Raw genomic sequence first — 24,838 nt, forward strand, 5'->3', positions numbered from 1 at the left:
CTCCCTCCCTCACTCTGGGGGCCTTGATCCCACCCCCCCCACCCCCTTTTCCTCCATTTACTAACTAGGAAAATCTGGAGATATGAGGGTTGGATTGGGAGAACGCGAGTCAGAGTTATTTTGACTTTGAAATCCCAGGTCTCATGGTGGTTTCACGACATTTGGCATTACTGGGAGCAGTAAGTGCATAGGAAGGTAGGGGCTGTGCCCATACAAATGGCACCCAGGGGCCTCAGAAAGGCAGAGCTGCACTGTGTAATAGAGAGGAGCATGACTCTCTCCCAGATTCAAGAGCCCATAACAACAGTGAAGCTCTTTCAGCACTTGCAAAGGAAGCCTCATCACAAGCACTTCTCTCCTACTTTTAATAGGTACTCTGAAATCATTTTACAGATAGCAAAAGGTCATATGTACAGACATTTACAGGCATACTGTACAGGAGTTTTTCCATCATATATTAGCGCTTCTGCTATATACATATTGTACAATCGGCAGGGAGGCCTTTCCACGGACAGTGATTCCTAGGAGCGGTCTCCACCCTACCCTGTGGGACTTGGCTTTCCTCTTGCCCGGCACAGGAAAGCTTTGTTCTATCATTTCATATCAATTTCTTTAAAATGCACAGAGCCCAAGGATTTCACAATAGTTCACAGATTTAACCATGTTGTAAAGAGCATACCAACACCTCTAGGGAATCTGGGCTGCCAAAGGGATCTCTGCCACAGGTTGCTTTTTGTTAATCAAAGCATTTCCTAGGTCATGTAGGCATGCGGTGCAGTTGCCCCTTTGATCCAGGTGAGGGTGGCTAGAGATATGGATGCAGGATGGAGACTTGAAAAGGCAGGCATTTTGCCTGCTAACCTGAGCAGAGAAGCACGGCACAGCCTCAGGCGGGTGAGAGACTTTCAGGAGGGCTCCTGGAAGCAGCCCTCTCTGCATTTTAGGGAGTTTCCTTGGCCCGTCCCTGCTTCTCCTTCGAGAACCAGCTTCAGTGACAGCCACAGCTCCCAGCCACCATGTCATCGTATTGTTTAAGGACAACGTTCTCATCGTCATCGAAATAGAGGAGGTTGATTGAGAAGAGTTTGTCTGGGACACAGCAGGGGCTGTTCACTCCCTCGCTCAGTTTGAGAGCATTGATAATAGACTGGACTGTAGCGTGGTTTGTTGGCCTCATGTTCTCACCCAAAGGAAAGGGGCAAGAGCCTTTACAGTGATATGCATTGTACCCTCGTGGTGAAATGATCCATCCAGACCAGCCAATTTCCTCAAAGTCTACTGAGAGGGGGTGTCTCTGGCAAGGCAGGACTGGATCCAGCGAGCGGGTGATCCGTGGGCCATTCAGTTTTGGTGCCATCGGCTCAGCAGGGGGGACAGGAGTCTGAGGGTTTACGTCTAGGCAAGAGCAATAAGATGAGAACTATGTCATTAAATTGAACATGTGAACTGAAGTAAGAGTGAGAGTGAAGTAGCAAGGGTTTGTCTCCTTCGCCAGGCTTTGCCCACCGGTTACCAACCCTACCATCTAGTCATTTCTCAAAAATCTTGCTTATATCTGGATCACTGGGCACTTTGGGTCTGGTTTCTCTCTCTCCCACAGACTAAATCAGAAGTGCCCCCACTTATGTCCAGGGTTTCAACAGGGCAACTCCAGGAGAGAAGTGCCACAGAAAAGAGGGGCTCACATTCATAATGGAACGGATATAGTGCAAGTGAAAGGTAAATGTATGTTTTAATGTCTGCATCCATGTTCAGACAAAAGATCTCTAAAGCATTTGTTATGAAGAGTTTCTTCTGTTAACTGCCAAGGGAACTGCAAACCCGTCACATGCTGTTGTTGGCACCAGAACTTTAAGACTCGTGGGGCGCTTCTACACATGCTATTAATGTGATTGAATAAACTCTGGCACAATTCATGTCAGTGTTTATTGCTTCTGGGATCTGCGTTTACACATGTGCCAGGACTGCAGCAGCCTGCCAGCCTGGAGCTGCTTTGACTTGGTTGAACATGATGCGGAGGGGCTGGCTGGGGCACAGGGGTGCCCCGGTGTGAAGCTAGCTGGCAGGCAGCCCCTGCACTGAAGCACCCTCATGCCCCCCATCCAGCCCCATTAGCATGTACACATGCATTGCAGCGCACTAAATAACACCGCCGCAGGATAGCGTTTACAAGTACTAACCTATGGCAGCATTTATCAGTTTGCTGTGGCCTAATAGGGCCACATATGTAGATACTGAGACTTTATTGTGGAGCTAGTTAGGCAACTCAGCAGTAAATGTCTTGTGTAGATGCGCCTAAGTGTAAGCTAGGCTTTACCAGGCCAGAATATTGGGTTTATCCAGTCCTACATGGGGACAATACCTGGAAGAAGCCAGCCTCATAAAACATATGGCTAAACAGTGCAATGTTTTGTGTAAGGAGAAGGGTCCTAAACCCTTGGGAGACCAGTTTATAACCTAAAGCATGACATTAAATTACCCTGTTTTAACACAACTGTAGCTGTTCATGTCCACCCCCAGGGCAGCACTGACTACTCTGCAGCAGGAAGTTCTGCTGGTAGATAGCTTCCACAGGTTGAAGGAAAACCACTTCTTTCACTTGTTTTCAGTTTAGCAGTTGTTAATTTGACAGAGTGATCGTCTTATTCCTGTTTCCTAGAACAGCCTAAGACCAAGGAACTTCAATAGCTACACTTGGTAAATAATCCCCTTTCACCTGAAGCTCCCATGGTGTTTTCCAGAGGGATTGGCAGGGGGAAAGGGCAATCATTGTGCCCATTTCACAGAAAGGAAAACTGCAAAGGCTAGAGAATTACAGTTGTTCTTCTCTGAGAATGGGCTTTATCCCCATGGCATCAGAGAGGACGAAGACTTCCACTGACCCTACACTGAGTTTTCATCATTTTGATATAATCCCAGCTGCAAGCCCTGCAAACTCACTCTGGGATCATAGTCACACTGCGTTCTCTCCGATTCATGCATCTGTATCAGTAATCAACATAAAAAGTAAAACTGGAAAAGTCAAACAGGAGGTAGAGACCAGCTTCCTACCCTATAGTTGAATTCTAGGCTCTTACAAAGCGGTGAACCTTATTTTTGTCGGTAAAGTAGCAAGGAAGGAACTGATCACAGTCCCTTTTGGGCAAGAGTCACACTTCAACTGTCTCATGATTGCAGTAACTCTGTGTCCATCCCTGTAGAGTGCAGGGGCGTTTGCCTCACCTGGGAAGATGTTGGCTGGCCCAGAAGCTCCTCGTCTCCCGTCATCAGTAAACAGAACCAGCATTGGCTTCTTGCTTTCATGGTGATCTCTTCCTGACGCAAATCGCACCATGTGGGGGGCATCCACTGAAGCCCCTGCTAAGCCACGAACACTGACCAGGAGGCCTTGGTTGCTGCTTTCATCTTCAGTCCAGTCGCGAACCTGCAAACCAAAACGTGTTCAGAGTTGTCTCAGAGGTGTTAAAGAGGCAGCTCCCTGCTCCAAGGATGGCATCATGAGGTTCAGTATGCTGACAGGGATTATTCCAGTGGGATTACATACTTTTCTTCCAAACCGCTAAAAACATGTCAGTTCTGAAAGACATCCACGTCTCCAACTGCCCCTCCAGTTAATAAGGCCACCCCCATCTGGCGAAGGCTAATGCATACAACACCAATGCTTATCGATGCCAAGACAGATGAAGGCGCTGAGTACGAGTGGTCCACACCCCCCGGCCCCTGCCCCTCCATCCTGAATCCTGGCTGCACAGGACGACAAGTGGAAATCATCCTTCCTGTCCCCATCCCGGTCATTTCCTTCTGGGGAGCTCGTAGAGGGCCAGCCCTCATCCGTGCTACTTAAAGTCAATTCTCAGTGGACCAAGGGGGTGCCCTGTACTCTCAGACCCTCTGACTGTAACAAGAACAGTCGCAACGGTGCTAATGTCCGCGGGCTGAATCAGGAAGCAGGACCCAATGTGCTAGGTGCTATACACACGTGTAATAAAGTGACAGTTCTTGCCCCAGGGCCCTATGATGATATGATGCCACGACCCTGCTGTCAGCAGCATGCAATGCACTTATGCCTTCAGTTGGACTCTTCATAGCGACAGAGATGAGCTATGCACTGCCAAGTGTAAGGCTGGGGGGTCTTATAAACACTCTGGCCACTTAGGAAAGCCACGCTTTATCTGCAGCACATCAGCCTTCTCCTCCTCACCTCTTGTCTTTCACCAGTACGATGAAAAAGTCTGATGTCTGTCATTGTGTGACCCCCCTGGACTACCACTCAATTTAGGAAACATTAACTAAAAGCACTTTGATCAGAGGCTGTTTGTTGGTGTGTATTTGTGCAGCACCAGACAAATGGGGCCCCGATTCCCGATGTGAGCTGTAGACACCCCTGCAGTAGAAACCAGCAATGCTTAATAGTAGGGTTCCTTTTATGATGAGCTGCAATTATGTACCTGACTGAAACATGACTAACAGAGATTTTAAGAAGTGGCTAATCTCGTGCTATAGAGTCCAGCAGATCAGTGGATTGTCTGTAACCAAGTTTATCATCCAGTAAATCTTGTACTGCAGTGATTGTAGGCACCTGCCACAGACCTTATCTGTTAATCATTTATTATCCTTCATAAACCACTTAGAAATGTAACCTTAATATCAAGTGTGACTATAATGATAATAAAAACGCAGTAGAAATGGAAGTGAGATAAATCCCTAATCCTAATCCCTGCAGCCCATCACCAGCTCCCACCCTACAGCTAACCTCCGATTTAGAGCTATGTGGTCCATCAAACACCTTTACAGAGGCAAGCAGATGTACCACTGGCCACCCCTTGTGGCATTTTCTCTACAGTTTATTTCTTACATTTTTATAATAGTTCTGAAAAATACTTTTCTTCTTTTTCCTTTAAAGTTGGGATCTACAAAACTGGTTCATGATATTTAAAGTGCTTTTTACCAAGGTTCCTAAAAACACTGCATTTGGTATCACCCCAAAAATGTACGCTCTGCTTCAGATATTATCCCACATATATCCATACAGTGCTGGGGCACCACCTTGCAAATATGCAGCAGAAACATAAATATATTTCTGAAATATATATATTTGCAGCGTAGCCCTGCTTTGGGAAAGGTCAGTCTGCAGAGCTTAAGTGTTAGGACAGCAGAAGAGGAGCTTGGCTTACAGTGACATCTCAAGAGGTTCAGGCAGTGAGATGTTACTTTATCACCTGTCTGCACACCTAAGATTTGACAAACAATCCCTCCCCTCAGCAATCACCCCCCTGGGCCAAGGGATCTGTAGGGCAAGTATGGGGAGTCCTTTAATTTAAATGGCTATGCACTGTGGTTTGGCGATACAGAGATTCTGTTCTTCCTCCCTCTGCACATTTTAATTTAAACTGTAGACACTTACAGCTTGTGTGATGGCAAACACCTCCCAGCCTGAGCCTTGCAGAGAGATAAGCCTGGCTGACAACAGCTTCTTCCCTTCAGAGGAATCTAGTTTGCTCTTGTCCAGGACTTGATAGACACTCACCTGTTGGGAGAGTAAAAGACCAAACTCTGCTGGTTAAGGAAAACCTCCTTCAAGTGTCTATCGCAAAGAAGCGGAGGGGGAAATTATCCAAGTCAGCCTAAGGTCCAGTCCAAGCTGCATGGATTTTATTAGAAACTGGTTCAGTTGAAGTGGTAGAGTTTTTCGTATGGACACGCTAAAATGATTTTAAAATTGGCTTGCGTCAATTGAACTTAAGTCAATAAGTAGTCAGCTTTGGCACGTTCAGGATACAAGCCAGAAGCTTAATCAAACTCTTAGTAAAGGTAAAGTAAATTCAAACGCATAGTGGTTTCACTCAGAGCAGACTTTGTCTAGTGCAGTTTCTAAGCAGACGCACATGCACGCTTTCACTCGCCTTACCTGGCAAAAGTGATGTCTCTTGTAGGCAGGCCCATCAGCCAGCCTGGCCCTCATCCTGAAAAGATGCAGCTCGGCAGTAAGGACCTTCTCGTTCTTAGCCACACTTGACAGGATGAACAGGAAATGCATATTATCACTGTGAACTGGAGCAAAGTGTCACATTAAGCAACAGCGTCATGTGGGCACATTCAAAACACAGCAGCAAAGGCTTTCTAATGCCACACAGGCTGCGCTCACTGACACCAGGAGCATTGCCTTCTCGGGGTCTCCCCTTGGCTTCCAGTGGCCAAGAGGCATTCAGGTCACCAAACTCTTAACAGATAAGAGCATTAGTACAACCGAGGTTGCCAGGGGTCTTACTTTTATCCAAGAAGCTGCGGACGGTGTTCCCCTCTAGGATGTCGGGGTTCTTGGTGACACCATCAGCATCTGCTACCGTGTTATATAAGTCCACCATGTACTGGGGAGGCTGTTTGAAATGGTGGGGGGAACGAGGAGGGTCTTCTAGGCCAAATAACTCCAGAAGCCTCTTGATAGCCTCGGCTCTCCTGTCTCCTGCATCTTCGTCTGGCACGATACGGTGGGGCCTGGGTGAGCAGCCCTGCTTCCTGAGCAAGAGCAGCAGGAGCAGCAGGACTCGCAGCATGACTGTCTCCTTCTAGGCTTCCTTGCACAACTGTCAGTGTCTTGCCGGGCCACATTTATAACTCCGGGAAAAGATGAATTAAACCAAATATGCAAAAAAGCAATCAGGATGGGTAAAGAGAGCTAATTGCCATGCTAACAAGGTGCAAAACTGGGCTACTGAGTGCCTTTCAGCAATTAGCCCTAGTACACAAGCTGTAAGGAGCGGAAAGCCCAGTTGTGTACTCTCCTTTGACAGCAGGATGGGGGCAGGGGAGGCAGGGCTTGGAAGGAAGGGGCAGCAGGCAGGAAGGGACACCTGGACTTTTCTTCATAGTAAACATGAATGTCCTCTTTAGTAAGGCACTGACTGAGCTGAGTTTGCTCTCTGTAGGAGACTAACTGCCTTCGAATGGTGGCATTAATGAGGCAAACAGGAGAACATTTGCATTCAAGAATGAAAAGAGCGGGAGGAAAGGATGGAGCATCCAGCAGGTAGGAAAAGATGCACCCTGGAGACAGCACCCACTGTCCACATGGACATTTTCTAGTGCAATGCCCAAAGGCATGAAGGAAACCAAGAAAGGTATTTCACAATTGCATAACTCAAGGGTAAAGAAAGGTGAGAGACAGCAGCTTACCACCGAATATCAAATAAACACCTGCACCCTGGGAAAGGTGCAATAGGCCAGCCACCTGCAAACCCCAATGTTATAACCCCCTCTGGTGTCTAGACCAGAGGCTCCCAAAGTTTTTCTTATTGTGTACCCCTTTCCAGATTTGCCAGCTGCCCACGTACCCCTACCAGCAATCCTTGTATTTTAACCCCTAAAGTGCCAATTATTATAACGAAAATTAAAGCTGCCATTATACAATTTCTTCCATGTACCCCCATGAGATGTCTTGTGTACCTCCAGGGGTCCGCATACTACAGTTTGGGAACCCCGGGTCTAGACCTGTTTTGTGCATGATGGATGGGTGGCTGGAACACCTGCCACTTATGGACACTTATACTCCTAACATTGCTTCCATGGCTTAATACTGCATGGACAAAGTGGTTGGTAGCTTTATGTGCCTGTAACACCGTGTCAGGGATGAAGTGGCTCAGCCACTCTTGTCACAGGGATGCATTGGAGGCTGCAGCTCAGCAATGCATGTTACAGGGGTATCGGGTATTCTTGGGTATTCTTGTCATATAGGTATGGAGACTTAAAACAATTTCTATCACAGAGGTGTCCTGGGGGCAATTAAGCCATTCCTAGTAGAGGGCTCTGTTGGGAGGAGGTGTCTCAGATATTCATGTCACAGGGTTGAATAGAAGAGGGATCCCCATTGCAATCAGGAGGCATACTGAGAGCTTAGCCATGGCCAAGCCAGCTGTGCAGTGGGGATTCGGCCATTTCCGTCACAAGGATACACTGGGGGAAGACAGCTGTTATTGCACGTTGCTGCACAGGGTGTGAAGGCCAGAAAGAGAAAAAAGCCATACCTGTCACAGAAGTGTGCATTGCAGGAGTGGAGGCCGGAAGAATATGTTACCCAGAGAGTCCCTTCCTGTCTTGTTGTCGGTGGGGGGGCTCGGTGTTACTGGGGGGCACATCCTTTCTTGTTAACGGACGTCAGTTGTGGGGAGGGGATCCTTCTTCTCTGCAGTTGTGTTGGGGGTCTTAACCATTGCTATGAAAAATGGATGTTGCAGGATGAACTCATTCATCTCTGTCATAAAACCATGTTTAGGAGGCTTTACATTTCTCTCATAGGAGTGTATTGCAGGTGGCGTGGGTTCAGCCATTCCTGTCACTGATCATTTGTCATGACAGTGTTTGCATTACATAGCGGTTCTTGTTAAGAGGGACATTTGCCGAGCTGGATGTAGAGGGGAGTTCATTCAGCCATTCTTGTTACAGGGGGATCTTGGCAGAGGGGGGCTTAGCTATTCCAGTGTCAGTGTGTGTCATGGGAAGAAGGCCCAGCAGGTTGGCCTGGGGGTGGAGACCTCCTCCTGCTATGGAAGTGTTGTGTTTTCTCGGCCATTCCTCTAGAGCAGGAGGGTCGAGCTCATCAAGCCCCACAAGCTGGATGAGTAGCGTGGGGCCAGTCCATGGGCCAGGTGAGTGGCACGGGGCCACAGTTCCTGTCCCTGGGGTGTGTTAAGAAAGGATCTCAGGAGCCCTTGGTAGAGCTGTGGACCCAAGATGTTCAAACCCTGCTTTCTTAGGAGTCTGAAGAAATGTGCTGAAGCAAAGACGGGCGAGAAGGAAAAGCTGCTGCCTCTGTCACATCCACCCCTGGCTGCAAAAGGAGACACATTCAGGGGCACAGTATTCAGAGCTAGCTTACTTCATTTAAGCAACGGGGTGACATCTTTGCAAGATGCAAGCCACTTTCAAGGCAGTGTTTTGGTCAGAAATTGTCGGGGTAACAGACCATAGAAACAAGTGTCTTTGCAGCAAAGGAGATAGGCAATTTCAAAAAAAGGGTAATCCTATTGGTACTGTAATGCAATAGGGCTGCTTTCTATATCTGTCTCTGTCGCAGGACAAGTTTCCAACTGGTGTTGGGCCAGACCGTTACAACAGGATTTTGGCAGGTGGTTTTCCATGTCATCCTTAATCTCTCTAGGCCTCTGTTCCCCTTTGTATAATGGGGAAAACACTTCTAGCAGGGCTCCCAAGAGTGCTATGTAGAGTGAGTCATTTTGGGGGGACAGGGAAGAGTGGGAAGTTGAAGAGTTGCTTTCCCTGGGGACTACAATAGCAACTGGGAACATCTCAGGACCCCTTCCTAACAAGCCATTTAATTTAATCACAGGACTCCTACACATTGTGGCCTAAGCATTAGCAGCAGCAATATGGCAGTAACTGATGCTGGGGGACAGTGGGCGGTCACACAGGCGATTTGCAGCACAAGTTGCACATGGCATGTGTGCGCATGGGCACCGTGCTGCTAATTTGCAGTGTAGGGGCATTTTTTGACACCAGGAGGTCCCCGTGTTAAAAAAAAAAACCCTGCCACTAAAAAAAGCAGTTCAGCGCATGTGACAGCAGTATGCGCTGCTAGAAAGGGAGCCTCTCCAGCCAGTCATGCTTGGCTGCCAGCCAAGCTCCGAGTGGCCAGCTCGGCACTGGTGCTGCCCTGGGAGGCCACCAAGACCCCAGATGAGGCTGCTGGGGCCAGTCTAGGTGCTGGCCTCAGTCTCCCCATCCCATCTGTTGTGCGCATGCAGGGGCATGCTGGGGGACAAATAAGTGCCACTGGTATTTGTCCTGTGGGGAACACACGCCCCTGCATGTGCATGCTCATTGGGACATGCCCAGTGAGTTACTTTGCATCCTTAGTTCCAATTGTACAATCTCAGATAAGGAATCTAATAAGACTTAAAGTGACCCCCTATTATTTGAGTCCTGCAATTCTGGAAAATATTGTTTACTCCCAAAAGAATGATACAGCTATGTACCGAGTGCTCAAACTGCTCTGTGTTACACTTGTATGGTGGTTGTACATGAAACAGACCCTTAATTTTGGATTTTCTGGTGTTTATATAAAACAGGGCTGACTTCATTTGAATGACTGTGAAGATCAAGTGCTGTACTCGTCACTCCATTTGAAATAGGGGACCGCAGAACTGAAGAGAGGTCTGTGAAAGGTACCTCAACGACCAAGAGAGTAGAAAACCTCTCTTATAAAGAGAGGCCGGTAAGATCGGGATTGTTATAGCAGGTGAATCAGAAAACATTGTAAAATTATGAATAGTCCAAAGAAGATAGATCTAGAGCATCTGTCCTCTGTATCTCAATGTAACACAATACCAAAGGATATCAGGACATCCTGTGAAATTAGAAAGGTGGGAAATTCAAAACTGATGAAAAGAAATACTTTTCTCAACATGTGGCTTGAACTACAGAACTTATTGCTGCAAAACATTTAATAAGATTAATAAAGGGACCAGTTATTTATATGGGTGCTATGGATATCCTGAGTTCTGATGAATTAGAGCAACACTTTTTGGAATGGGTATAAATCCTTGTACCTTAGAGCTAAAGCCAATATTTAGAGACCAGGACAAGACTGCGTGGAGGGCAGATTGCCCCACGTATGGCTGTGTGGGGTTCCCACTTATGGCTTTGTGGGGTTCTGACATCTTCCCCTGAAGTATCTGGGACTTGAAGTATCCCAGGGGTGGCAGACGGGACTACATGGACTTTGGATCGGATCTGGTCTGACCCTTCCTCTGTTGCTTTGTAACTTTTCTGTTTGTCACGGTCACATGTTTTTTGGAAATCTGAATCTGGGATTTTGAAGTTCCACCATGTGGAAGAGTTTGGGGAGATGGTAGCAGTGTGTGTGTGTGTGTGTGCGCGCGTGCGCGCACGCACGCACACGCACACGCGTGTGTGCAAGAAGCAGAACAAAGAACTGTATGAGAAATACATTACACACACTATCACACATCATCTGCTGGGGATGCAGTGTGTTGGGAAGGTGTCTCACTGCAGTTCCAGAGGCGTGAGTGCTGCTTTGGACTTGTGTAAAAGTCTGAACGCAGTTGATTCAGGTATACGTCAATACACAATCATTCAGACCAGAGAATCAGAGGTGTCTGGACGTGATCTGAGCCACGCTGCTCCCTTGCAGCTTTAGCAAATCTGCCTTAATCATGCTAGGCCTATGAACTGGTATACTTGGGGTGATTTTTTATATATTTATGCTCATTTTTATGCCATCTATTACTAATAAATGCAGACACACCAGACAGCTCAACATCAGGGTCTTAGCCAGAGGTCTACAACACACAGCTGGTGTGCGCGGCCCCTGCTGTGTTAAAGGAAGTACCGTCTTGCACCCATTAGTAAGCTTTCACTAGAAGTAGCCCATCAACACACAGACACATGAATAAGGGATTAAGTAGAGTTGCACTGGAGGATTTCTACCAAACTCAAATGTTTAAATCCCTTGCTAGAAGACAGGGAACAGAACCTAAAATGCTAATGCCCACAAGCATCTGCTTCTTTCCAGCCTTGTGCAAGCTAGGATGGTTATGGAGGAAACCTAAGAAATAAGGGCGGTTTAAAGAGATTTTGCTAGGCTGAACGTTTTTGTCGATGTTTTGAAACACTGCCTTAGGTTAATAATATGGGCAGGATTAAAGAAAGTAAGATTCAAAGGTTGATGTGCAGGTTAATACATTTGGGCCAGGTGTGTCAGATCAGTACACCTGAAATCAGACTCTTAAGCTGTAGTCTATGTAAAAGAAACCTGATTTTCACACACACACCAATGTAACTTAATTCAGTGTCAGATCTGCCCTCTTTTGTCAGGAGCCTAACTTTATGCAGCCATCTTAAAACATTTGGGGGCCTGGAAAGGAAATATCCAAAACAAATATTTAATAGGAGGGAGAGGCTTGGGAAGAACAAATGCAAAAATAGACCAACAAGTCATTATGGGCAGCAAGTTAGAGCCGACTTTGCAACAAGATAGGGCAACATGTCTGTATCCAGCAGTGGCAATGTGCAAGTTTAAGGTATTTTCTGGGTTGCAGGGGTCATGAGCTTTGGTGTAAGACTGAATCTGCAAGCATGGATGTTCAGGAGTAACTACATCCATTGTCAATGGAACTGCTCATGCATGTGAAATAAATTATGTGTTTAAGTATCTGCAGGATCAGGACTTAACTTGTATTCTTCTTTGTTGTTTCTGACACTGTAGTACACAGAGGTCCCAGTCAATTCCTGTTGCATGAAGCGACAGAAGGTGCTTAAATTATGAAAGGCCTAATTAGGAAAGGCAGAAGGAGCCAGAAAAGTAAAAGGAGTTACAATGGGTCACTAAAAGGAGTTGTCAAATTAGATGAGCATCTGACCTCACTGCAAGATTCTGTGTTTCAAGGAATGGGCAAAGGTTAGGTTCAGTTCTTAATGTATCTAAATTGTTTTTCTACCCTTAGTTATATATAAAGTACGTTAACATAACATAGGGAGCAGCTGGAAGTCATTGTGAAAAAAAACATGTTCTGAAAATATTTTCATCAATTTTAATTGCGTTCATTTCAGGTATGTTCACACCTCTCTTGCCGTCACTTCCAGCAAATATTTGTGAGATCAAATTTTGGTCCCACTGATATTTGTATATAGTGAATTTTCAGCTTACGTGCTTTAGTTTTCACAGAATGAAAATTTAAAGTTTACCTTTCAAGGGTCATATACACTTTATTTTAAAAGCAACCAAGGATGGTAACAAACAACATCTACCACAGTTTATATAAATTATAGTAGATGCTGTTTATATACATACATACATGCATGCATACCTACCTACCTACAAACTTACAACTTGCAACTCAGAGTTTTAAAAGGAGTTAGCTGAGCAACGCTCTGGACAATAGACATTAGCTTAAATAACTCTTGAAAACCTAAAAATTCTTTATGACTGAACTAATACCAATAATCTACCAATATTTGGATAGTGTAAATAGGATAACTGTGTTTACAGATCAAGTTATACTGGCATCAGCCTTTGCAAAAATAATGGCCAGGCTGGTATGAGAGAAATAAAAGTAATGCCACTGACTGTGGTTTCATGGAAAATACATCTTGCCAAACAAAGGGTAAAACCATAAAACTATAGATCTTGTGATAAAGGTTGTGTTGTGCTGACATACTATAATCTGATTATACTTTGTGTTTGATTTAGCAACATATGAAATTCTGAGAAAAAAAAAACAACCTAGTACATACCACAGATGAATAAAAAAACTGCCTGATAGATCTCAAGCATGCTTGTTCATAGGGAATTGAATTATCTGTGAATGGTGTCCCTCACAAAGTAGTTCTCAGCACTAATCAACATTTTTATCAAGCTCGATCTCTTAGTGAAGTCAAGCAATCCATTTTTTTTTCCATACGGTCTGATGTAATGTCAGAAATTTAGGGAAAAAATAGGTCATTACTCCAGGACAAGTGACCGTTCTGTGGAAAACAGTAATTTTGAAAAAATGCATGGGTCAAAAACCAAATGAACATGAACGTCCATTGCAATACTGTCTCGCAGCGATTTATATGATCCTTGGACATGTTGGAGTAGTACTGGTCGTTAGCAATGACACTTCTCAATGACTTGATCCAGTTTCAGTGTCTACACTTTTGGAAAACAACAGAGGGTTGAGAGAAGAGCTACAAAAAAAAGAGAAAATAAGAGCCTCAACCAATTTAGCTTAGCGGAGGTAAAACAATGATTTGAACACCACCTATGAGTAGCGGCATAGTGAGAAAATACCTGCTGCTAGAAGGCTTTTTAATGTGAATGGTTGCAATGGCTGAAACTAAACAAACTCAAATAATAAATAAGATAGAAATTAAGACTGTAGGCAACTAGCCTTACTTAAAGAAGTGGTAAATATATGATTTTTCTGAGACTTTAAATGCTTAACGGATGTCTGTTTCTAAAAGATACTGTCTTGTTCAGCCACCAGTCACTGGGATTATGTGTGTTATTATTTATTTAATAGGGAATTACCTCTTGTATAAGAATTAACTTATCTGGTTTATGTAATATATTGGGTTAAATGATGAGAACAGTTCCAGATGGCTGGGCATGACTGGGCAGCCCCTGCCAGCTTGTTTCATATGCAGCCTCAATCACAACTGGGAACTGCCCTGAAGACTGCATTGTAGTTTAAGGTAGGGGTGTCAAATTCATCCAGGCGCATGGGGTGGATGAGTGGTGCAGGGCTGGTCCATAGGCTCAATGAATGGTGTGTGTTTGGCCCACTGGCTGGATTGGATCCATAGACCTGCTGTGTGCCCGCCCACCACCCTTCCCCCCAACTCCCGCCGCAGTTCATGCCAGATCCAGCACATTGCACCTGCCCTGGCCAGTCCAGGACACATGCTGGCCGCTGGGGGCCATGTGCAATGCGAGTCCTGGGCCTGCCAGGGCAGGTGCAATGTGCAGGGCATGACCTGGGCCCTGTGCTCATCACGTGTAGTGTGTGGGCCAACTCAGGACCTAGGGGCAGCATTGGGAGCCAGATGATGGGGCTCTGTGGGCTGGATCTGGTATCTTTGACCCCCCTGGTTTAAAGTAGAGGATAATCAAAGAGAGAGGAGAGTCATCCTATGTTCTTCCTATCACCTGAAATGACAAAGCTCTCTCTTTACTGAGGAAAGCTGCTGAGTTTGGTTTCACACATGGTTGTTCTGCAGATCCTCCGAACTTCGGCCATCTCGCTAGTGGAAGTCAGCAGCAGGCCGCCTTCCTTCCTCCTCTCCTTACAGGCTGGCTGGGCTCCTTTCACAGGAGTGGGCAGGGGCAGAATATTTCTCCTATCCCTCTCCCACATCAAAACCAGACTGACTGAACAGAAGTGACCCTCTCCTGTGGCCAGGCAGTTTCTAGTTTTGTATGTCCCCACCTCTCCTGGCTGCAGAGTACAGAAGACTGAGGTCTAACAGGATTATAATAAATGCTGACGTCTCCTTAGCAAACCAGAGTCTATAATTTATTATAACTAGAGGTAGCATAGGTAAGAGGGCTAATTATCCAGAATACACAGGGGGTTAATTGCATACAATTTGAGCAGGTTTTAGTTAATTGGAAGAAGGAAATTATGCAGTCCCTTCGATCCTCTCATTCTGCCTTTCTGTGCACAAGTCCTCACTTACAAGGCCAGCAAGTTTGTCTTCCAGGAAAGTGTAGGTCTGGGACTGTTCAAATCCTACATTACAGGGCAGGGAAGCATTTGGATGGGCATCCACTCACTGCACTTTTCTCCACACCTGCTCCTTGTGGTACCCACTTCCCTTGCTTCACCCACTTACCTGGCCTCTCCCTCCCCATTCACCCTCCACCTTTTGTGTGTGTTATGGGCCTTACCAGTGCCCTTACTTATATCTGTACTGGTATGAAAGTGCGTGTCTGCAAAGATGATGTAAGCAGCAGATTCTGATGGATCAATCCTTATTGCTGTGGAAGCTGGGAAGACCATTTCACTGGACCACTGAATTCTCCCTCTTTGCTGTGATGCCTTGTGCTTATTTGTCAGAGGACATTTGGATAGGAATATCTGTCATGCAGCAAAATGCATAACATGAGAAGACCATGGAAGCATAGACAAGTCCATCTTAAACTTTTTGGGGATCTGGCTCTTACGTGGCCATATCTTGACCGTGGAGTCTGTACAACCTGCCAAGGTGTCCTAGAAACCAATCATGGACCGTAATGTTTGTTTAAAAGCTTTAAAATATTTTGGAAGCCATTAATTTCCACGCTGCTGCTGTTTAAAATGACTTTTATTTATAAAATAGCCTTATTTCATTTACATATAGTACAGAAAGTCTGCCAGAGGCTGCTTCAGGGGCAATGGGGCATGGCTGGACATTTGATTCTATGAGTCAATGATCCTCATTCTCCGCTCCCTGCGCCCCCCTTGTACGCTCTGAATCTGCAGTCCCCAAAGTTTCTAATTCTTACATTTACACTTCTCGATAGCAAACACAGTGCGGATGGGGCCGCTGCGGCTCTTGAATGTGTGAGTGTTGTACTGATCAGGCACACAGCGACTGGAGGTGCCTTCAGCCCAAACCAGGCACTTCTCTCCACTGTGTGAATCCCTGCAGTTGAAAAAACAAAAATGTTGACTACCCAGAGAGGCAGAAGATGGACCACTCTCATCCGCCTTAGGTTTATAGCTCCTATCCTGTTTACATGACAAAGCTGACATGATCTGGTCTCTGCAATTTAACTTGGTTCACAGCCCATGGTTAACTTATTATTACATTGGTAATATCTAATAACAATACCCAGCTCTCATGGAGGGCTTTCCAGCAGTATATTTCAAAGCACTTTACAAAAAAAGCATTATTTTACCTTTATTACCAATGTGGAAACAGAGGAATAGGAAGGCAAAGTGATTTGCCCAAAATCATCCAAGAGGCAGGAGGAGAAGGTAGATCATCTAGGCTCCAGGCCAGTGCTCTGCCCAAGTGCCTAATCATGGACCAGGATCCTAGCGGGCTAGGCCTGGACAAAAAGATGGTCTTTGTTCCAAACAGCTCATAGTTTTATGCATGTAATGAACAGTATAAGGATGACGACTGAATCCAGAATTGGGAAGGATGTCCTTGGAGTGTCTGAAAACCTATGTTCTGTTCTTTGCTTTATCACAGGTTCCCTCTGTGACCATTGGTAAGCCACTTAATTTATAGGGGACTATTCATTTATGTATTATTATATCTGCTTCCATTTATACCTACCAAAATTCTCCAGGCTCAGCACAAAGCTCAAATACAAACCACAACCTTATTGTCAACAGGCAATTAGAGATTCAGTCCTTCCCAGCTCCAAACTAGTTCTGACCACCCTAGACTTTAAAGACAAGCTCGGACAAATCATTCTGATCCTCTGTCCATCTCCTCCAATTATCTTGAAAAAATCTAAAAGAAGCAAGAGAGATTGCAATCTATGGAGAAGATGCCCAAATCCAGGCAGTAGCAAACTAAAGAAGAACATGAATTTGAAAGTCAAAGATGATCTTCAGTAAAACTTTGCTGCCAGCCAGCTACCATTCACATCAGGTGTGAATTTGGAGCCCTACAAAGGACCATGTATGGAGTAGGGTAGAAGGCAGAGAAAGATGCAACGAGGATGGCACATCTCCATTTCTTGCCCTCCTTGGGCAGAGAGGACTATCTCAATTTGGGCCACATAGTAGGCCCATCTTTCTGTAATTGCTGTTAGGATCTTCAGTAAAATTCTCATTCGTTTTGGTGTCTAATTCATGTGGTGTATTGGCTATCTAATGGTATAAAAATCTCTTAGCCATAGGCAGGTTACAGTGTTACAAGTTACAATGGACCATAAGCTAAGCATGAGCCAGTAGTGTGCTCTTCTTGCTAAAAAAAGCCAACAGCTTTTAATACTGGGTTGTACTAACAGGAGTGCAAATCAAGGGAAGTGATTCTTTCACAGTAGGCAGCGCTGGTGAGGCCTCACCTGGAGTACTGTGCCTGGTTTTGGACCCCCCAACTTCAAGAAGGATGTGATCAGATTGCAAAGAGTCCATGGGAGAGCAACAAAAATAATTAGAGGCCAGGAAACATGACTTATGAGAAAAGGCTGAAAGAACTAGAACTGTTTATTCTGGAGAAGAGAAGATTGAAGGGAGATCTGATAACAGGCTTCAAATACCTGAAGGTCGATTGTAAAGAGGATGGAGATAGACTTTTCTCGGTGGCTGTAGGGAACCAGACTGGGAGCAACGGCTTCAAACTGCAGCAGAGGCAATTTTGGTTGGAGATTAGCAAGAACTTCCTATGAGGATAGTCAAGCATGGGACCAGGCTACCTAGAGAAGCTGTGAAATCTCCATCTCTGGAAATTTTCACGAATCGGTTGGACAGACACTGAAGTGTGGGATGGTTTAGTCAGGGATGGTCCTCTCCTGAACAGGAGGCTGGCCTAGGTGACCTCATGAGGTCCCTTCCAGTCCTCATTTCCTATAATCCTAAATTCTCCAAGTTTTTATTCTGCAACCATTTCTGCAACAGGAGTTTCCCAGCCGTAAAGCTCACAGTCCGACTCCTACCACAACCTTCAAAGTCTGCACTTGCCTTTGCTGTAATCACATCACTAGTTTGATATTACAAGAAACTTTGTCATGAGATGTGAATTAGTAAAAGAAAAGAGAACTCAACATAGAATATATTGACCTGTTACCCTACCAATGCAGTCACTGGAAGCACAATGAATAAGGTTATATTCACTGGAAGGTAAATGACAATGACAAAGAGCCCTTGGAGACAGCTTGTACACTGGATTCACATTCATGCAATTGCACTCAGGACAAGGAAGCTACATGGATGTAAGCCTGGGCAAAATTTGTTTCAGCCTCTGGAACATCTGCATTCTCCAGGGGTTTCACATGGAAGGGGAGGGAGATGTGTCCTAACAGCTGTGCTTACCTAAGCAAGCAGCGATTCCCTATGGAGCAGCTCCCCAAGCACCGTCCCACATCAATTTCCTGGAAAGATTTGCAAAACAAAGACAGGAAAATCACTTGTGACATCCTATTGATACACACCCAAAGGGGAACAGCATTCCAGCAAGTCCTCCTTTTGAGCAGTGTTGCTTCCTGTTGTGTATACACAAGGGGTCATTTTAACCTGTTTTCAGATAACGAATAAACTAAGAAACATTCCATTGATTTTTCCTCCCAGAAGAGGAAACTTTTTGCCTTGTACACGACGAATTACTTCAGTTGGGCATGTGACTTTGTGACAATTTGTTTTTGTCTGTGCAACCCATACTGAGTGGCCGTGTCTACATGAGCAGTTGTTGCTGTTCAGTCATTTAGTACTTACCTAACCAAGTCCTAAATGACTGCACAGTAACCAGTGTTACTGCACAGTAATGTCCCCACATGGTTTTTTTCTGATGCTGCTGTGCAGTAGCATCTTGTGTAGACACGGCCTGGGTGTAGTTATACTCACATAAAGTTGCTTATAACCATAACTCACCCTTACTATAAAGAAATAGCCTTTCTACCATTATAGCAGCATTCACACAGGAGCAGGTGTACTATTTTAACTGTAATGGTGTAATTTAAACAATACAACTCTTGATTTCAGACAGGCCCCAGGACTCTTAAAGCTGCATGCACTGGACTAACCTTAAGCCGCTCCTCTCTGTCTCCAGCTGAGTTGTATATGATTTCATAGTAGTATTCCACGTAGGAAATTCGATAGCAGGGTTCTTTCATTTCACAGTTCTCCAGAGTTTGAACCACCTCAGCACCGTTTGGGCTTTTGATCAAAACAGAGTCAAACTTTGTGGGGGCACAGAAGAGTCCATCTGGAAGAGAATGGGAGTGAAGTTTCATTTGGTTCCTGTTCCAGTGGTCATTGCACATGCAGCATTCCCGCTGGGTATCTTCACTAGGATTTCTGTGTACAGAGCAGTTGCATGATCAGGCTTATAACACCCAACATGAGTTATGAAAAGCGCTCACTTGCTATTCCAGGAGCTCTTCCCCATGATTGCAGCCTTGGACACATTTCTTTATGCCAACTCAGAACTACTCTTCTGGGTTTTATTGTTTCTCTCAGAGATTTCACGGCATGGGCAAGGTTATTTTGCCTGATGAAGAAATTATACACCCAGTGGATATACTTTGATTGCTAAAGGAATGAATCCCAAAGTCCATTTTCTAATGTTAGAAGGGGTTATGTCTGCGGAAGAATTGCAAGCCTTAGACCCAATGTGTAGCTAATAATAATAATAATAATAAAAAACTCTTGGAAAGTAATAGATGTATGGCGGAATTGCCAACAAATCTACAGAGGAATAAAGTTTGCATTTACATAGCTTATTTCATAGTGCAAGAAGCTAAAGCTTTTTCCAAAGAAAAAGGATTTTGTATTTTTGGGGAACCGGGTAGTGCTGTGTTTTGCTCAATTTCTCAGCATCTCCTCTTGGATTTGATTAGTTCAAGTCCATGCTCCCCATGTTGAATTGGGCAGCCTCACTTTACTGTGATGCTTTCAATTTAGGTCTCGGTGGTTATTTCATTGACAATGTCTTGCCTTTCCATAATGCTGTAACATTACTTCCAAAGGAAGCCACCACTGCGGTGCTCCCCCTACCAAACAAGAGCAGCCGGATGGTAGCCTAGAGTGCTATGCAATGTGAAGCAGCTTTGCAGATCCTCTGGCAGTGCCAAGTGGAGGAACCACTTTCCTATAGGAAGGTGTAGAAGTAACAGTGATGCAGTTTGCAGATAATGCTAGCACAAGATGGGGAGCAAAAAACCTGGTCAAAACCTGCAACATTTAGGAGGTTGACACAACAAAGAGAAATTCAGCACTCCTAACAGGAAGTCTGCCAGGGATGTTGGCATGCCACATGATCTGAAATGGCAGTGAAGTGCCACCATGAATAGCCAGGTGAGTTTTAACAAAGGGATTTGTTCTTTCTTGTAAGGTGTGGCATGCATTACAATGTTCCATAAGGCTCTGTTTTATCTCTTCGTCTCCCACCCCCTGCTGATCACAGGAGTATATTGAAGCAGACGCTGGCTCAACATAGACACCTACTCTTGCATCCTTCCTGGTACTGGAGAAAAGCAGACCACCTCGGAGAAAAGCAGACCACGTCCGCGCATATCTCCTGCTGATTCCTTACTCCAAGACAATCAGACTCCCATGCATGCACCATCAAGCTTTCTTTATAACATATGATTGTCCCCTTGGTAATGAACACCCAGCCATCATACATCCTCGGTGTGAGATTTCTCGTCCCCCTCCATCTCATGCAGGCTTCCCAACAGCCGTCAATAAACACATCCACTGAGACATCCGCTCCTGTCCTGTCTAAGATATTCTTCCATATTAATTCCTCCTCTCAAGATTTTTTTTAGCTTAGTTTCACCTTTTCTACTTCTCCCTACCAGCCATGCTTCATTTATTCAGTGCAGAATCCCTACCGAGTCTGCATTTAATTATGCCAGCGGCAATTTTACCGTCGCTAGAGGCGACTCAAATATTGACACTGGACCTGCTGTATCTAAGGGGAGTTTAAATGGGGTACAGGACTGTGGTAAGAAATCCCTGTGACTTTTTGAGCTGGAAAACCTCCACCCTTTCTGCAAACATCCAGCCCTGTTGGAATTAATTGAAATATGGGATCTGAAGCAACTAAAAAAAAAAAAAGCTAAAGTATCCATCAGCTAATCCTCTTTCCTCTAACTCTTTCTTTTCATGTGAGACCCAAAGGCTAGAGTTTTTCCAACAGTCTACCTTTCTTTTCTTTTCTGCATGCTACAATCATATGAAATTACCTTAATCAGCAAGATCCATCTATATATTCTCCTAGCAAATTACAACTTTTTAAATACACAACACTATGTCTCCCTCAATGTGTTGGTTAAATATAAGGACACATTGTCCTGGCTCCTAGCCACACCCCTGCTTGCCACTTGGTTCCCCCCCCCAGTCCCTTATGGATTAAGCGTCTCTTTTACACATGAAGGAAAAGAGAGCAGGTAGCCGAATGGCTTGCTTGTGATCATATATCAGGTAAGTATGAGCTGCAGGAGTCAAAAAGTCTATTTTTGGCCTGCAAGATGAAGCCCAGTTTTCATCTTCATAGTTTTTTAAGCAAGTCATTCGGACTGTGTTTCCCAAGCTGTGAAATGGGTGTAAGAATTCATTGCAATTTCAGAAGTGAATATCTCAGATCTGCTGAAAAAAAAAAGGAAAGGTGTCCTAGACCTCTTCTCAAAAATGACCTGCAATTGTAGGTGCTTAACAGCACATTCATGGAAAGGGCTGGGTTTTCTGAGGATGGGCATTCAGCACTTTCTAAAAAGTTAACCCCGTTAGCACTCAAAATCACTGGTCACTTCTGAGAAAACAGATGACAGAATAGGTGAGATTTGCAAGTCCACATCTGGTATCCCGTGAGCTAAGTTGTGTCATGCAACTGTCCAATTTGCAGGAAAAATGCTTCCATTCTGATTTAGTCCCACACAATTTAGTTTTTCTTTAGCCACATCCTGCTGCCAGACAACAAACACGCTGGACTGCTGCAGGAATCCAAAATATATACCCCGCTGTACAAACATTCACAATAGCACACAATTTGTTTCCTTTCATCCTGGCCATTAGCACTAATTTCTGTGGTCCTGGTGCATTCATAAGCTACATTAGCAGAGTGGTTCTGTCTCCCTCTTTAGTTTCTGGTCCATAAAGGAAATTTATGGACCAACAGAAGTGGTCAAAAATTCTCTGGTGGCACATTTGTTGGGAAATGCTGATTTTCAAATTATTTCAATGGGAAATGAATATACTGGCTCATTTCAGTAAGGATCAAACGATTCCTTTTGATAAAGTTGAAACATTTCATTTCAGCTTTGTCATTTTGACTTTGCTGTTGTAATAGCATACTGCAAAATAATCGTGACATAACCAAAAAGTGCAAATGCTGACTATTAAACCATTTCAACCTTATTAAAATGAAAGGTTTTGATAAGGTTCTTTGGTTGTTTATGAAAAGAAAACATTTTGCAATTTTTATTTCACTGTAAACTTGGACTTTTCTACTTTTCACTCAGATTCAGTCTGGCAGGAAGTATTGCAATGTCGCCATTCCTGCAGAATGGAAATTCTGTTTCCCAAACAACCCCATTTGTGAGCATATTACTGCTTGTTTTTACAAGAGTGGCTCGGTTAGGTCCAGCAACAGAAGGTCATGCTTTTACCACTGAAAATCCCCATTTTAATGTCCCTTCCCATGGAGTGCGAGGTAACCTGCACCCTTTTAACTTCAAAGAGCTGTGTAAACTGAATGGGGGCAAAGTGGACTTCAATAGTAACTCTTTCACTGCTGATTAGTCTAGCAGGATCATCCCTCTGCTGTACTGTGCTTATCCCCTGGTCTCAAAATAACTCCAATCAGCTGTCAAACACCAAAAGCCCCATCTGTTATAGGCTTTATTTTCAAAGCCTCATACAAGCAGTACATGATCTTGCACAGGTAGGAAAGATGGGGGCAGAGATGCAAACAGGTGCAGGCAGTTACATACTGAACTGGATGCCACCCGAGTCGGCAGGAGAAATGGAATTTGAACCCATGTGTCCTTGGATTCAGTCTCCATACTTCATCCATCTAACCACGCTTAGCACAATGTGTCTGGAGCATTATAATTTCAGACAACATGAAAAACAATATGAGAAACAATCTTCTTTAATCAAGAGTCAAACATTAAGTTCCTGGGTCACCAGTGGCATTTGAGTTGCTTATCATAACCCGGGGGGGATCCTCCTCAGCCCCTCTACTCCCGCTGCCCCACAAGATGAGCATCCCCACCATTTCCATACCTTCTACGTGGGAAGGGTTGGAGCATTTGCCAGCATCCACAGTGAACTCCAAGGGGGAGTCTGGAAAGAAGGTTTTCAGGGCTGGCAGCCGAAGACACTCCTTTGGGCTTGTGTTACATTGACAGGTCTCAATCACTTCCACTTCCTGGAACCCTTCGAACAGCAGCAGTCTCTCCACGTGAACCCTGGTAGGTTCACAAAGGGAATCCAAAGGGCAGGAACGTTCTGCTCCACTCAACAGAGGCGACTCGATCTGTCTATCCTGCAGCTGCACAGACCAGTTACAAGGAAACAGAGAAATTCCCCCTTGAAATCAGGTCACTGGAGAACCTGGCTCTATCTGAAACTCATCTTTCATTCTGGAACTAGCTTGGACCAATACAATACTTTCTTCGCCTAGCTGCTTTGGCGCTTTTGGCCTTTTTAAATTACATTTATAATAAAACCATTTATTCCAACTAATTCTCTAGCAACTAGTTGAAAAAGCATCCTAAACATATCTTTGAAAAGACAAAAACCTCCTTCTAGATGTATGGTAGGACTATGGTGAATGGTAGAACAGATGGTTGATGGTGACTCCCCATAAGCCTCCCTTGCAAAGAGTGTGGAAGGGCTCTGGCAAGGCTCTCTTGCTCCTCCCATGGGCCACGAAAAGAAGTGATAACACTCTCTTCATAATGAATGTTAACACTGGTCTACCTGAACTTCTGGTACCTGGAGGACTCCACAGGTTATAGGGGTAATGGCCAACTGCTAAGCTGTTACAAACAGTAGCGGCTGCATTACACTGTTACACAGATATTAGGGTACCTTATCTAAGCACACTTCCTTTCTCATACAGAAACAGCTATGCTAGGATAAAACACATTTATACCAGTAAATCAGCATCTTTCCCAGTGGGGAGGATATGCATATAATTAAATCAATAAAATGTGTGTAGAGAGGTCCTCAGAGGTACCACCTCTCTCTAGCTTGTTAATAAAGGACTCTTTTTCTTAGCTGAAGTGTCAAAGGCTATTTTTCACAAATGGGTTTAGAGTATCTGTATCAAAGATCCCATGATAGGATGGCAGTATGCTCCAAAAAATAAACTGGCTCTCTGGCTACTAGTTTTGCTCATACAGGCAGGAATATGTACTGGGCCTCTTCCCTTCTCCACAGAGTCATAAGGGGAAATTAACTCTCATTAATGAAAACCTAGTGCGGCGCCAGCATGGCCTAAAGTGCTCTCATCAGCGCTGGGCTGCAGAAGGTTGTTTTAAAGGATCTCAGACATCATCACACAGCAGTGGTTTTTAATCTCGTTTCATTTGCAGACCCCTAAAAAAATTCAAACGGAGGTGTGGACCCCTTTGAATTGTATGTGTGGGTACTCCCATCCTTTTGATTGATCATAATCATCTTTCAACATAGTCTGTGGGCCCCCCCCCCCC

General features: G+C 44.7%; 2 protein-coding genes across 2 annotated transcripts in view; both read right to left on the minus strand.

The window, feature by feature from the left end:
- Window positions 1–351: 351 nt before the first annotated feature.
- On the minus strand, window positions 352–6,661 carry LOC109295037 (bone morphogenetic protein 2-like). The gene is made up of 5 exons (XM_019513696.1): window positions 6,269–6,661; window positions 5,909–6,051; window positions 5,405–5,527; window positions 3,223–3,424; window positions 352–1,395 (listed from the first exon to the last, which is right to left on the minus strand). Exons 1-5 carry the CDS (start codon window positions 6,552–6,554, stop codon window positions 989–991), a joined length of 1,161 nt encoding a protein of 386 aa, XP_019369241.1. The 5' UTR covers window positions 6,555–6,661; the 3' UTR covers window positions 352–988.
- Window positions 6,662–15,849: 9,188 nt separating this feature from the next.
- Window positions 15,850–24,838, minus strand: part of LOC109294779 — a 13,935-nt gene continuing 4,946 nt past the window's right edge. Inside the window, exons 3-6 of the mRNA XM_019513240.1 lie at window positions 23,406–23,673; window positions 19,199–19,380; window positions 18,492–18,550; window positions 15,850–16,143 (exon numbers count right to left, since the gene is read on the minus strand). Coding sequence (XP_019368785.1) covers window positions 15,993–16,143; window positions 18,492–18,550; window positions 19,199–19,380; window positions 23,406–23,673 — 660 coding nt within the window. The 3' untranslated portion in view covers window positions 15,850–15,992. The remainder of the gene's footprint in view (window positions 16,144–18,491; window positions 18,551–19,198; window positions 19,381–23,405; window positions 23,674–24,838) is intronic.

Source organism: Gavialis gangeticus, unplaced genomic scaffold (genome assembly GCF_001723915.1).
Source record: "Gavialis gangeticus isolate Ggan-Ray unplaced genomic scaffold, GavGan_comp1, whole genome shotgun sequence".
Lineage (NCBI taxonomy): Eukaryota > Metazoa > Chordata > Crocodylia > Gavialidae > Gavialis > Gavialis gangeticus.

Excerpts from the sequence above, each read along its gene's own strand:
- LOC109295037 (XM_019513696.1), bottom strand. The coding sequence starts at position 6,554 with ATGCTGCGAGTCCTGCTGCTCCTGCTGCTCTTGCTCAGGAAGCAGGGC. Across the intron at positions 5,528-5,908 it reads AGAGACATCACTTTTGCCAG|GTGAGTGTCTATCAAGTCCT; the intron begins GTAAGGCGAGTG and ends CTCTCCCAACAG. Across the intron at positions 3,425-5,404 it reads TGTTTGCCATCACACAAGCT|GTTCGCGACTGGACTGAAGA; the intron begins GTAAGTGTCTAC and ends TTTGGTTTGCAG.